The sequence below is a fragment of the Perissodus microlepis genome, chromosome 19 (genome assembly GCF_051167445.1).
Source record: "Perissodus microlepis isolate ML-2025 ecotype Zambia chromosome 19, ASM5116744v1, whole genome shotgun sequence".
In the NCBI taxonomy this organism is placed as follows: domain Eukaryota; kingdom Metazoa; phylum Chordata; class Actinopteri; order Cichliformes; family Cichlidae; genus Perissodus; species Perissodus microlepis.
Window position 1 is genome coordinate 12632688 of NC_140479.1, and position 14775 is coordinate 12647462.

A 14775-nucleotide genomic window follows, 5' to 3' on the forward strand; every position below is an offset into this window, starting at 1 on the left:
TAAAACAAAGCCTCATTGAATATTTACTTTTTTAATACTTTGCCAAACCGTGGGGGGGGGAAGCTCCCCAAGCAACACCAAGCACCACCAAGCACCAAGTTTCATGCAGCCAGGACAAGCTGGAACTGCAATTACAACAATCCTAACAATGCCATCTCGTGTACCTCTTTAGTTACCTCAGACACTTTAAACACATTGTTGCTTTTTAATACCATTTTTATATTGTTAAGCACTTTGTGCAGCATCGGCTGTTTGAAATGTGCTATATAAATAAATTTGACCTTGACCTTGACCTTAAACACTGATTTAAGCATTGTAGGGGTATGTGTTGGTACAAAGTCAATGAATTACCTGAAACACAAATTCAGAGTTTAGGGGGGGAAAAGGTAAGTGGTGATTTTTCTCAGGATAGCAGCAAGAAAACAATCATATTTCCCGGCAGAATCTTTATCAAAGATTATAAGCTGTATTTAAAAAAATACAGTGTGCATAAATGCTACTATTTCAGACAACTTCAGACCCTTTCAGCCTCACCTCTGGTCTGTTCAGCTCCTCAGTCACATAATTCAAGTTGCTCCAGCCAGAGTAAGACCAGAGACCTTGAAGTACAGCCTTCCCCAGAGTGTTCAAAGAAAACTGAGTTCCTTGAAAAGCATTCTCAATGTTAAAATTTTCCTCGATCACAGTGCTGCCCTGTAAAACTTTCACTAGCCCTCCAATTACAATGAAAGTGAGTGAAAACACTTTGGCCACCAAGAAGATCACCTGCACTCTCAGAGCAAATCGGACATTCAGGATGTTGGTAATGGCAACTACCAGAATACTAAAAGCTGCAAAGCATTTCACAGCCAGCTGAGGAGGTGGGCAGCCTGGGTAAAAGGGAGCCATGGCATACTGTGCTATGGTCATTGACATTGCTGCAATGCTGGAAGGTTTCAAAAGCAGGATGAAAGTGATTGCCGCAAAGAAGGCTGGGAATGAACCATAGATCCTCAGGATGTAAGTAAATTCCCCTCCGGATTCAGGAATAATGGTCCCAAGCTCAGTGTAGGAGAGAGCTGCAAACAAAGCTACAACACCTGAAAAAAACCAGATTAACATGCTGGCCCCAGGACTTCCCACATACGCCAGGATATACTGTGGGGACATGAAGATACCGGACCCAATCATGGTTCCAGAAACTATTGCTACTCCACCAATCAATCCAATCTGCCTCTTCAGTTGCAGGCCTTCGTTTTTTGGGGTTTTGTCCACCATGGTGAGAGAGAGCAGGGAGCACAAAACGACACGTCTACAGAGCAGACTGAGAAAGATCACAAAGAATTCAGACGCTACAAACTGCGTAGAAAAAGCTTTCAAAAGAAATCACGTGGTGTAAAATATAATTGTGTTGTTTTGCCTTCAATTAAATATTAACTCTTCAGTTTTCTAACTGTGGAACAAGTGCTAACCACTGCACCAATGAGCCACCAGTTGGTTTGGATTATTATACCCTAAACCAATATCAGTTCTCAGGTTACTACAGTTTGTCCTGGCCTACTCATCTAAATCAGTAAGAAGATAAAAAATGCACAATCATGAGTGAAGTCGCACAGTGTTGGCATGCTTAATCTTTATTTTGACTTTCTATAAACTACTAATAGTAAATATTGAAATTCTTACTTCTGGATGTTTCACCTCCTCAGTTAAACAATTTAAAGTGTTCCAGCCATCATACGACCACAAGCCCTGATAGAAAGCAATGCCAATGGAGCTGACCCCTGCATTGGTTCCCTCAAAGGAGTCCTCAAAGTTCTCAGTGCGGCCCTGGAAAAGCATCACAATGCCTCCCAGGATGATCACCACCAGGGCCACCACCTTCACTGCCATGGTGACCACCTGGATGCCTGTGGCCAAGCGGACGCTCAGACAGTTGATTACAGCCAGCACCAAGATTGATACGGCAGCCACGAACTTCACAGCCAGCTGTGGAGGAGTGCAGCCGCTGTAAAAGGGGGCCACAGCATATTCAGCAAAGATGAGAGCGATTCCTGTGCCACTAGCCGGCCTCATGACCATGATGGAGCTGAAGACGAACATGAAGGCCACCACTTTCCCTGCAGTCCGCAGTATGTAAATGTACTCGGCTCCAGACTCTGGTATGACAGTGCCCAGTTCAGCATAGCACAGACCCCCCAGCATGGCTATCAGTCCACAGCAGGACCATATAATGAAGCTGGCCCCTGGGCTCCCAATAGTGGAAAGGACGTACTGGGGAGAAATGAAGATCCCAGATCCAATCATGGTTCCACCAATGAAGGAAACTGCTCCTATGAGCCCCACTTCCCGCTGCAGATTGAGTCCATGTGTGTCATGTCTCATGGTCAGAAAGCTTTTGTCTTCTCTGAAGCAGCAGCGAAGAACAGACATGTGAAGTTACAAAACGCTGTCTGTTGTCCAATTGGAGGAGTGCACAAAATTAAACTGCTATGAAATTAAAATGAGGCTACTTTTAAGCAGATTTTAAGAATGTCTGCTTGTCCAGAGTTGTTTTTTTCTTAGGTTTCACGTAAACAGTGATTTATTTTAGGTTCTGCTCTATAAAACACAGTTGGAGAAATGAAAAATTCAAAATAGAGACTATTTTGACTATTTCCAGTCTACTGGAAATGTCCCTGCAAGCCAAGTGGATTCTTCTGGTGTCCTCAATTCTTTCTCTGGTGTTTGTTCATATTATGTTTACTTGTGTCTGGATCTACGTGACCTACATGAAGATAACCCCCCCCCCGTACTTCCAGTAAAAGATTAGACAGGGCCTCATCTGAGTGAAGAAATGAACAGAGTATCTGCATAACAATGTTATCAGAGGAAGGACATGACTTGACCTGGTTCTCCCTTGTACCAGTTTAAGCAGTCCAACAGAATAACATAAAACTAAGTTGAATATTTACTTTCTTTAATACTTTGCTAAACCATTTAGTTAAAAATGCTCTCCAAAGTTGAACTCTACTTTTAATTAAATAGGACTCGAGTCTAATATAATAGAAAAGAACACCAAGCACCAAGTTGCAAAATGCAGTCAGTGGAAATGGGTTAATTATTATGAACTGGCATGAACAATAAGGACAATCACACTGAAGTTTTAACCATTTAAGATAAGGATAAATTAAGTTTGTCATAAGTTGAGGTATTTTTAAAGAATTTACCAAGTCTTTAAAAATATTAAATTCCTATTTAAACAGTCATATTATTATTAGTGCTGTCAGCGTTAATCTCGTTAAAATGACGTTAATGCCATAACTGCATTAACGCGGCAAATCTCCGTTACGTTAATGTCAAACATTAACAAGCTAACTGGACTGATTTACAGAGTGTTACAGACATCCTGTGTTAGGACAAAGTCAATAACTTACCTGAAATACAAATTCAGAGTTAAGGAAGAAAATGTAGCAGCATATAGGCATCTTTTACAGTAAAGAATCAAATCATTCTTGACAGGTTTTAAGCTGTATTTTAAAAATTTAGCATGAATAAATGCTACTATTTCAGGTCACTTCAGACCCTTTCAGCCTCACCTCTGGTCTGTTCAGCTCCTCAGTCACATAATTCAAGTTGCTCCAGCCACCGTAAGACCAGAGACCTTGAAGTACAGCCTTCCCCAGAGTGTTCAAAGAAAACTGAGTTCCTTGAAAAGCATTCTCAATGTTAAAATTTTCCTCGATCACAGTGCTGCTCTGTATGACTTTCACTAGCCCTCCAATTACAATGAAAGTGAGTGAAAACACTTTGGCCACCAAGAAGATCACCTGCACTCTCAGAGCAAATCGGACATTCAGGATGTTGGTAATGGCAACTACCAGAATACTAAAAGCTGCAAAGCATTTCACAGCCAGCTGAGGAGGTGGGCAGCCTGGGTAAAAGGGAGCCATGACGTAATGTGCTATGGTCATTGCTTTTGCTGCAATGCTGGAAGGTTTCAAAAGCAGGATAAAAGTGATTGCCGCAAAGAAGGCTGGGAATGAACCATAGATCCTCAGGATGTAAGTAAATTCCCCTCCGGATTCAGGAATAATGGTCCCAAGCTCAGTGTAGGAGAGAGCTGCAAACAAAGCTACAACACCTGAAAAAAACCAGATTAACATGCTGGCCCCAGGACTTCCCACATACGCCAGGATATACTGTGGGGACATGAAGATACCGGACCCAATCATGGTTCCAGAAACTATTGCTACTCCACCAATCAATCCAATCTGCCTCTTCAGTTGCAGGCCTTCGTTTTTTGGGGTTTTGTCCACCATGGTGAGAGAGAGCAGGGAGCACAAAACGACACGTCTACAGAGCAGACTGAGAAAGATCACAAAGAATTCAGACGCTACAAACTGCGTAGAAAAAGCTTTCAAAAGAAATCACGTGGTGTAAAATGTACTTGTTTTGCCTTCAATTAAATATTAACTCTTCAGTTTTCTAACTGTGGAACAAGTGCTAACCACTGCACCAATGAGCCACCAGTTGGTTTGGATTATTATACCCTAAACCAATATCAGTTCTCAGGTTACTACAGTTTGTCCTGGCCTACTCATCTAAATCAGTAAGAAGATAAAAAATGCACAATCATGAGTGAAGTCGCACGGTGTTGGCATGCTTCATCTTTATTTTGACTTTCTATAAACTACTAATAGTAAATATTGAAATTCTTACTTCTGGATGTTTCACCTCCTCAGTTAAACAATTTAAAGTGTTCCAGCCATCATACGACCACAAGCCCTGATAGAAAGCAATGCCAATGGAGCTGACCCCTGCATTGGTTCCCTCAAAGGAGTCCTCAAAGTTCTCAGTGCGGCCCTGGAAAAGCATCACAATGCCTCCCAGGATGATCACCACCAGGGCCACCACCTTCACTGCCATGGTGACCACCTGGATGCCTGTGGCCAAGCGGACGCTCAGACAGTTGATTATAGCCAGCACCAAGATTGATACGGCAGCCACGAACTTCACAGCCAGCTGTGGAGGAGTGCAGCCGCTGTAAAAGGGGGCCACAGCATATTCAGCAAAGCTGAGAGCGATTCCTGTGCCACTAGCCGGCCTCATGACCATGATGGAGCTGAAGACGAACATGAAGGCCACCACTTTCCCTGCAGTCCGCAGTATGTAAATGTACTCAGCTCCAGACTCTGGTATGACAGTGCCCAGTTCAGCATAGCACAGACCCCCCAGCATGGCTATCAGTCCACAGCAGGACCATATAATGAAGCTGGCCCCTGGGCTCCCAATAGTGGAAAGGACGTACTGGGGAGAAATGAAGATCCCAGATCCAATCATGGTTCCACCAGTGAAGGAAACTGCTCCTATGAGCCCCACTTCCCTCTGCAGATTGAGTCCATGTGTGTCATGTCTCATGGTCAGAAAGCTTTTGTCTTCTCTGAAGCAGCAGAGAAGAACAGACATGTGAAGTTACAAAACGCTGTCTGTTGTCCAACTGGAGGAGTGCACAAAATTAAACTGCTATGAAATTAAAATGAGGCTACTTTTAAGCAGATTTTAAGAATGTCTGCTTGTCCAGAGTTGTTTTTTTCTTAGGTTTCACGTAAACAGTGATTTATTTTAGGTTCTGCTCTATAAAACACAGTTGGAGAAATGAAAAATTCAAAATAGAGACTGTTTTGACTATTTCCAGTCTACTGGAAATGTCCCTGCAAGCCAAGTGGATTCTTCTGGTGTCCTCAATTCTTTCTCTGGTGTTTGTTCATATTATGTTTACTTGTGTCTGGATCTACGTGACCTACATGAAGATAACCCCCCCCCCCCCCCCGTACTTCCAGTAAAAGATTAGACAGGGCCTCATCTGAGTGAAGAAATGAACAGAGTATCTGCATAACAATGTTATCAGAGGAAGGACATGACTTGACCTGGTTCTCCCTTGTACCAGTTTAAGCAGTCCAACAGAATAACATAAAACTAACTTGAATATTTACTTTCTTTAATGCTTTGCTAAACCATTTAGTTAAAAATGCTCTCCAAAGTTGAACTCTACTTTTAATTAAATAGGACTCGAGTCTAATATAATAGAAAAGAACACCAAGCACCAAGTTGCAAAATGCAGTCAGTGGAAATGGGTTAATTATTATGAACTGGCATGAACAATAAGGACAATCACACTGAAGTTTTAACCATTTAAGATAAGGATAAAATAAGTTTGTCATAAGTTGAGGTATTTTTAAAGAATTTACCAAGTCTTTAAAAATATTAAATTCCTATTTAAACAGTCATATTATTATTAGTGCTGTCAGCGTTAATCTCGTTAAAATGACGTTAATGCCATAACTGCATTAACGCGGCAAATCTCCGTTACGTTAATGTCAAACATTAACAAGCTAACTGGACTGATTTACAGAGTGTTACAGACATCCTGTGTTAGGACAAAGTCAATAACTTACCTGAAATACAAATTCAGAGTTAAGGAAGAAAATGTAGCAGCATATAGGCATCTTTTACAGTAAAGAATCAAATCATTCTTGACAGGTTTTAAGCTGTATTTTAAAAATTTAGCATGAATAAATGCTACTATTTCAGGTCACTTCAGACCCTTTCAGCCTCACCTCTGGTCTGTTCAGCTCCTCAGTCACATAATTCAAGTTGTTCCAGCCACCGTAAGACCAGAGACCTTGAAGTACAGCCTTCCCCAGAGTGTTCAAAGAAAACTGAGTTCCTTGAAAAGCATTCTCAATGTTAAAATTTTCCTCGATCACAGTGCTGCTCTGTATCACTTTCACTAGCCCTCCAATTACAATGAAAGTGACCCCCCAGCATGGCTATCAGTCCACAGCAGGACCATATAATGAAGCTGGCCCCTGGGCTCTGTAGGAATGTTTAGCTTATTTTAGAGTTTAGAAATGTGTTAACATAGAATGTAGAATTATTGTAGAGACACTGACACTGCCCTCAATGTAATAAAGGCCTGACTGTGTCATGAACTTAGGAGTAGATTGTAGGAGACCCCTCCCCTAGTTGAACTGTGAAAGGTCTCAACATTTGTAACTGGATAACTGTGGTCTGGAAGGGAGATGGGTTTTTATGACCTCTAGGGAGTCATCTACACCCACAGTGTTTTAACTGTCACGCACACTCACTCACGTGCACACACATACACACAGGTATGCGTACACAGTCACTCACGAGCACTCACATAGACACGCGGAAACGCGCACATGTAGGCACTCACGTGCTCGTGCACATAGACACAGACAGAGTTTGCAGCACACCGTGGGGGGTTTTTATGATGGGGTCGCCTCTATAAAGCTGGCTGTAACTAACAAAGGGGTGAAGATTTTGCAGAGGGACACACCGGCCTCGTCTTCCCTTCTAGAAGATGCATGCTTAAATGAAGATGAATAAAGATAAATAAAGGTTTTTGTGAAATAACTACTGAGTTCCGGTGCCGTCTCTGGATGCCTCGACGAATAAAAGAACCGGGGTAAAACTGATTTCGCAACAGTTTTGGTGCCGAAACCCGGGATTCGCTCGAGGCCCAGAGAGGATGAATTGGCAGAGCTGAGATCGTGAAACGAGGCGAACAGAGAGCTAGCTCACATGATTAAAAGGTAAGCACGACCTGTTTATTTTCGAACCGTGCATATTGTTTAAAGCCTAAATTATCTGTTCGCTAAGTTGAACCTAACTCAGTGTAAATTCACTCATTAGGTTAAAGAAACGGCGTGTGATCCGTCTTAGTTAGTAATTAATAGAATCGGTGTTTCATCCGTGGCGGTGTGTGATCCGTCTTAGTTATTAGGAAAAAAGTGGCGGGTCCGTCCCCGTGCGTTAAAGCAGGAAATGTGTGTTACTATTAGTTAGAAAGCGGGGTTTAAGGCCTCGTCGCCGGCTGAGGGCCGTGTGTGCTCCGAGTTTGGCAACTCCACCCTCCTTCGGACGCGTCGTTGGGACCTGTGGGACAGAAGCCGGGGTGGTGACCTGGGCACCGGGGGCGCCTTAAATAACTAAAGCTAGGTGTTGGATCCTAGTCACGGTTGATAACCTGCATGAGAGTGGGGGCAAGTTGCTTTGTTAGTGAGAGAACGACTGCTTGGCTCGTCCCACTGACTGCAGTGTGTGTAGACTGTGTAGCACCGTTAGAGTTGGCGTCTCGTCTGAAGTACGGGAGTCAATCAAAGTAACAAAACGAATTTGTGTCTAAAAGTGTGTGTTTGTGGTGTGCAGAAATCGCGGCAGGAGGCCGTGTCACGAGTTGTTGCAAACTGTGAAGTCAATTGGGGGGTTGAATTTGGTTTTATATTTTTTAGGGGGAGAGAAACCGCGGTATCGAGTCCGTGGCGCAGTTTGAATAATTTGTGAAGTGCACAAGAGCGGACGGCACTCGCTCTGTGTGCCGTTTAGGGCGTTGTCCAGAATAAGCAGAGGAAGAAGTGTCTCGCAGAAAGTTTGAATGGGACTGTGAGAAGCATGAAGTGTGTGTGAGCCAGCCTCGAGGGGCAGGTTCACAGGTGGAACGAACGAAGAGTAAAGTGTGTGTGTGTGAGTGTGAGACAGAAAGAAAGGTGGGGGCGAGTGACCAGCCTGTGAGTGTGTGTGTGAATTCCTTGATGACAAATAGGGAGACAAAGTACATTAGTTGATTTTCTGTGAAATAATAATAGTCAAGAAATTGTAGTGATCAAATAGGAGAAAATGAACTAAAGTAAATAAAGCAAATTAAAAAGTGGATTAGCGTTAAAGTAATGATAAATAAATTGATAAAACTAATAGTGACATTTAAGGGTGATCAAGTATTCAAGGATGTATGGAGAATTTGATTGCTGACTGCATGAGAGCTGTTGAGGTGAAAGGAAAATGAGGTTGGAGGAGTGAGTTAACAGGTTAATGTGTGGGTGTAAAACAATGGGGTAAAAATAAAAAGAGAAAGAAAATGATGAAAACAAAGAAAATAAAAAGTGTGGAAGTGTGAGTGGAAAATTGTCTCCAACTGCGGGAAGCAGTGATGCTACGGGTCACCTTCTTCCCCTGCTGGACACAAAACAAAAACATAATTTGGAGTGTTGTGGATGAAAATAATTAATAACAACATCAAGAAGATTTTTGTGTTTGCGGTTAAGACCAAATAAAATTTCATTTTCGGGGTTTAAAGTCAGTGGAGTTCAAAACAAAATAAATAGAGATGTGTTGCTTTAGGAGTGATGAAAACATAGGCTAAAAATGACAGCCTCAACATGGCATTTAGTCTGTTATTAGACTCAATTGGCTTCTCTCAAAATGTAAAAGAACCCACCCACCACTTTAATCACACTCTAGATCTTGTTTTAACATATGGCATAGAAACTGAACATTTAACAGTGTTTCCTGAAAACCCTCTCCTGTCTGATCATTTCCTGATAACATTTACATTTACAATAATTGATTACACAGCGGTGGAGAGTAGATTTTATCAAAGTAGATGTCTTTCTGAAAGCGCTGTAACTAAGTTTAAGAATATAATCCACCCACTGTTATCATCTTCAATGCCCTGTACCAACACAGAGCAGAGCAGCTATCTGAACGCTACCCCAACAGAGGTCGATTATCTTGTTAATAATTTCACCTCCTCACTACGTACGACTCTGGATACTGTAGCTCCAGTGAAAACTAAGGTCTCTAATCAGAAGTACCTGACTCCGTGGTATAATTCTCAAACACGTACCCTAAAGCAGATGACTCGTAATCTGGAGAGGAAATGGCGTGTCACAAATTTAGAGGATCATCATTTAGCCTGGAGAAATAGTTTGCTGCTTTATAAGAAAGCCCTCCGCAAAGCCAGAACATCTTACTATTCATCACTGATTGAAGAAAATAAGAACAACCCCAGGTTTCTCTTCAGCACTGTAGCCAGGCTGACAAAGAGTCAGAGCTCTGTTGAGCCAACCATCCCTTTAACGTTAACTAGTAATGACTTCATGAACTTCTTCACAAATAAAATTTTTATCATTAGAGAAAAAATTACCAGTAATCATCCCACAGATGTAATATTATCTACAGCTACTCTTAGTACCATTGATGTTAAGTTAGACTCTTTTTCTCCAATTGATCTTTCTGAGTTAACTTCAATAATTACTTCCTCCAAACCATCAACGTGTCTTTTAGACCCCATTCCTACAAAACTGCTCAAAGAAGTCCTGCCATTAATTAATTCTTCGATCTTAAATATGATCAACCTATCTCTAATAATCGGCTATGTACCACAGGCCTTCAAGCTGGCTGTAGTTAAACCTTTACTCAAAAAGCCATCTCTAGACCCAGCAGTCTTAGCTAATTATAGGCCAATCTCCAACCTTCCTTTCATATCAAAAATCCTTGAAAGAGTAGTTGTCAAACAGCTAACAGATCATCTGCAGAGGAATGGTTTATTTGAAGAGTTTCAGTCAGGTTTCAGAGCTCATCACAGCACAGAAACAGCTTTAGTGAAGGTTACAAATGATCTTCTTATGGCCTCTGACAGTGGACTCATCTCTGTGCTTGTCCTGCTAGACCTCAGTGCAGCATTCGACCATAACTGTTGACCATAATATCCTATTAGAGCGATTAGAACATGCTGTAGGTATTACAGGTACTGCACTGCAGTGGTTTGTATCATATCTATCTAATAGACTCCAATTTGTGCATGTAAATGGAGAGTCCTCTTCACACACTGAGGTTAATTATGGAGTTCCACAGGGTTCAGTGCTAGGACCAATTCTGTTTACATTATACATGCTTCCCTTAGGCAGCATCATTAGAAGACATAGCATACATTTTCACTGCTATGCAGATGACACCCAGCTCTATCTGTCCATGAAGCCAGATAACACACACCAATTAGTTAAACTGCAGGAATGTCTTAAAGACATAAAGACCTGGATGGCCGCTAACTTTCTGCTTCTTAATTCAGATAAAACTGAGGTTATTGTACTCGGCCCTGAAAATCTTAGAAATATGGTATCTAACCAGATTCATACTCTGGATGGCATTACCTTGGCCTTCAGTAACGCTGTGAGGAACCTTGGAGTCATTTTTGACCAGGACATGTCCTTCAACGCACATATTAAACAAATATGTAAGACTGCTTTCTTCCATTTGCGCAACATCTCTAAAATTAGAAATATCCTGTCTCAGAGTGACGCTGAAAAACTAGTTCATGCATTTATTACTTCCAGGCTGGACTACTGTAATTCATTATTATCAGGATGTCCAAAAAACTCACTGAAAAGCCTTCAGCTAATCCAAAATGCTGCAGCAAGAGTACTGACAGGGACTAGAAAGAGAGAGCAGATTTCTCCTGTTTTGGCTTCCCTTCATTGGCTTCCTGTTAAGTCCAGAATTGAATTCAAAATCCTGCTCCTCACATACAAGGTCTTAAATAATCAGGCCCCATCTTATCTTAATGACCTTGTAGTACCATATCACCCTATTAGAGCACTTCGCTCTCGCTCTGCAGGCCTACTTGTTGTTCCTAGAGTATTTAAAAGTAGAATGGGAGGCAGAGCCTTCAGTTTTCAGGCCCCTCTTCTGTGGAACCAGCTTCCAGTTTGGATTCGGGAGACAGAAACTATCTCTACTTTTAAGATTAGGCTTAAAACTTTCCTTTTTGCTAAAGCATATAGTTAGGGCTGGACCAGGTGACCCTGAATCCTCCCTTAGTTATGCTGCAATAGACGTAGGCTGCCGGGGGATTCCCATGATGCATTGAGTTTTTCCTTTCCAGTCACCTTTCTCACTCACTATGTATTAATAGACCTCTCTGCATTGAATCATATCTGTTATTAACCTCTGTCTCTCTTCCACAGCATGTCTTTTATCCCGTCTTCCTTCTCTCACCCCAACCGGTCGCAGCAGATGGCCGCCCCTCCCTGAGCCTGGTTCTGCCAGAGGTTTCTTCCTGTTAAAAGGGAGTTTTTCCTTCCCACTGTCGCCAAAGTGCTTGCTCATAGGGGGTCATATGATTGTTGGGTTTTTCTCTGTATCTATGAAGCGCCTTGAGGCGACTTTTGTTGTGATTTGGCGCTATATAAATAAAATTGAATTGAATTGAATATGCAGTCACAGTGAACAATGAAAGTCCCTGGATCAATTCTCCACGGGCAGCAGTCGGAAGAGAATTATAGGTTAAAATCATTAGAAAAAAAAAAAAAAAATAGAAACACCCAGCCAGAATTTTTGGCTGAATTGTTTTGCAGCTTTCCGTCCTCATCCTGAACAAGCAAGCTCCAAGGAAGCTAATCTCTCCCTGAAGACACCGAGTGCAGTTCCAGAAGCACGAGCATGAACATCAACAGTGGACAGCAGTCCAAGAGACAATACCAGAGTTCTGAGCAGAGAGGTCCAGCAGCGCTGTGGGCAAACGGCATCAGAAAGAGAAGATCCACCATCTGGATTGGATGGATGGAAATGCGTTTCCAGCAAGCTGCAACCTCACTGTGTGTGAAGGACTTTTGAGAAGATTGTTGGAGTTTGACACTTGCCATGTTTGGAGCAAGATGGCAATGAAAGAGACAGTGGGACAAAGAGATACATGGGACAAAGCTGAAGAGAACAGACTGCCATTGGACAGCAAAGTAGGGGAGAAGAACGGAGAGAAAGGAGCAGGTGAGGACAGAGGCTGCTGGTTTAGTGTGGGGAATCAAATTAGGTTAAGGAATCCGGGGAGACAAGCGGCTGCCTTGAAGTGGAGGATTGACAGTGTCCAGACCACCACAAAAGGCGGAGGAAGACAAGCACTGAGGTATGCAAGAGTACTGTTAGAAAAAAATGGAAAAGTGACACCACACATGCAGATAATATGTACTAGAGATAACACAAAATCATACACAAAGTGTTACACATCAAAAGAGGGTATTTGTAGAAGGGGTTAACAACAAGCAGCGTGGTTGCCGATGGTAACCTGCAAGAATTTGGGGTTTAGCTGTGCCTGACTATGACAGTTTTTCATTTAGATGTTTCTGAAACAAAAATTTGGAGTGAACGGAGTTTTGTTTCAGGAAAAAGGGGGAAGGTACATAAAAGGATACACAGAAATAGAAAATGTATTAACCCGACTAACACACACACACACACACACACACACACACGTAATGAAGCTCATTAGGATCAAACACAATTTTAAGTAGGCAATACGGTTACTATCATCCTGTCTGGTTTATTGAGTGGGTTGAGAAGTGATACATAGACGACTGAATTAGTATTATTTTGGGGAACATGATAGCAGGGGTGAACAGAATCCTGCAGCCAGAGTTTAAATGAGTGAAACTAGCAGATTTTTTGTTTTGTTTTGTTTTTGTTTCTGAAGTATGGGGAAAGTTTTACCATGGCACCAAGTTTTAGATTTGGTGTTTTCTCACCTATAAGAGAAAGAATATTCTGTGACAAGTCCTAAGACCGGACTTCTGTATTTTTTATTTACTTTTGTTTTTCAGTTTTATCTTTTATTTTTCATTTTATTTTTATTTTTTGAACAGTGCACTGATTTCTGTTTGTGAATTTCTTTTCTTTAAGCAGATCTGCACGACGGGAATTAAAAGCGCTACACGTCGTCGAGAAAATTGTTGCAAGTGAGTTTCTCCACATTAAAATGGGCTCTGGAGAAAGCCACTTATTTGGGACAATTAGAAAATGAGAGTCCCTGCCTAAAAAGGATTCAGCGAGGTAATCCGATTGTGATGGCCAAACCCGTGGCCACACTCTAAAGTCGGTAACTTTTGTATTTTCATTCTTCATTTGAACATAGTAATACATTTTAGTTGCCAATAACTTTATTGATTGGTTTGGATTGGATGCATTTGTTCTATTTGTAAGCGCGCACATTTAGTTTACTTATGTATTCATACTACTTCATTTCTTTGATTTTTGACTAACCTTTGTCTTTTATTTCTTACCTGCTATCATCCCTGGGAGTTGCTGGACAAAAGATGGTAGCCAGGGTTTGAAACCATTAAATGCAAAGGAAGATAATTGGACCACACCACCACTTCCTGCTGAAGGGGGAATGTGTGTTTTCTTTACTTTAAAAACAAAGTATTTGCATTTAATTAAATATTTGAGTTTAGGGTTTAATGGGGTTTTGATTTTCTTCTTTGGTGTTTAGTTTATTAACAAACTAGATTGTACTGCATCGTTGTGATTTATGATTGTGTTTGTTTGTTACCCCTCATGTGTCACAATGGTCTGATCAGCCATTATATATACCCTTGTATGTCATTTCATGTTTAGGTCAGTTATGTTTGTTTGTAGCAGTCATTTGGGTTGTTAAGTTTGCAGTCTTTGCCTGAGTTCAGTTTTGTTTCTTTGACCTCTTTTATGAGCTCAACATTCATTACTCTTGTAAATATAATTTTGGGGGTTAAATAAATGGAAACTATATTTTTCTAATAATTCCTGGGACTCCTCCTGTTTTTCAACTCGGTCCATCACATGTGGTGTCAGGAGTGGGATCCTTCAGTTGAGGAGACAGGATTTTTTTTTTTGCATTTTTCTGCCCTTTTTTCTCCCCTGACAAACTTTTTGAGCCATGCAGAATGCTGTGCGCCCAAAGAGAGGAAATAAAATGGAGGCCAAAGAGGCCTTGCAGCAGCCAGAGAGGGAGATGGAAGAAGGAATTTCAGTTGTGGCTGGAGACACTGAAGGAGAGGATACCAGGGAGCCAACTCTGCTTGATATTGCTGGGATTCTTCAGGCTTTCATGGGACAGCAGGAAGTTCGAGATAAAAAGCAGAGAGAGGATGCTATACTGCAAGAACAGCGTTTTAAGAGTTTGCAACACCAGTTTCGGCTTTTGCAAAT

At 41.6% G+C, this 14775-nt stretch overlaps 2 protein-coding genes and 1 pseudogene across 4 annotated transcripts in view; all 3 read right to left on the reverse strand.

Moving 5' to 3' along the window:
* Positions 1–14775, reverse strand: part of LOC146365579 (b(0,+)-type amino acid transporter 1-like) — a 41267-nt gene that overhangs the window by 3040 nt on the left and 23452 nt on the right. Inside the window, exon 1 of one of the 3 annotated variants that reach the window (XM_084914585.1) lies at positions 1663–2409. The exons of 1 other annotated variant lie outside the window; for it this stretch is intronic. In XM_084914585.1, coding sequence (XP_084770711.1) covers positions 1663–2409 — 747 coding nt within the window. Of the gene's footprint in view, positions 1–534; positions 1569–1662; positions 2410–14775 lie in introns of those variants that run through there. One more of the 3 variants, XM_084914583.1, reaches the window with a different exon arrangement.
* Positions 2655–4564, reverse strand: LOC146365580 (b(0,+)-type amino acid transporter 1-like). Its single transcript, XM_084914588.1, has 2 exons — positions 3555–4564; positions 2655–2743 (listed from the first exon to the last, which is right to left on the reverse strand). The coding sequence occupies exons 1-2, from the start codon at positions 4275–4277 to the stop codon at positions 2735–2737; spliced, it is 732 nt and encodes a 243-aa protein (XP_084770714.1). The 5' UTR covers positions 4278–4564; the 3' UTR covers positions 2655–2734.
* LOC146365581 (b(0,+)-type amino acid transporter 1 pseudogene) lies at positions 4589–5750 on the reverse strand (annotated as a pseudogene).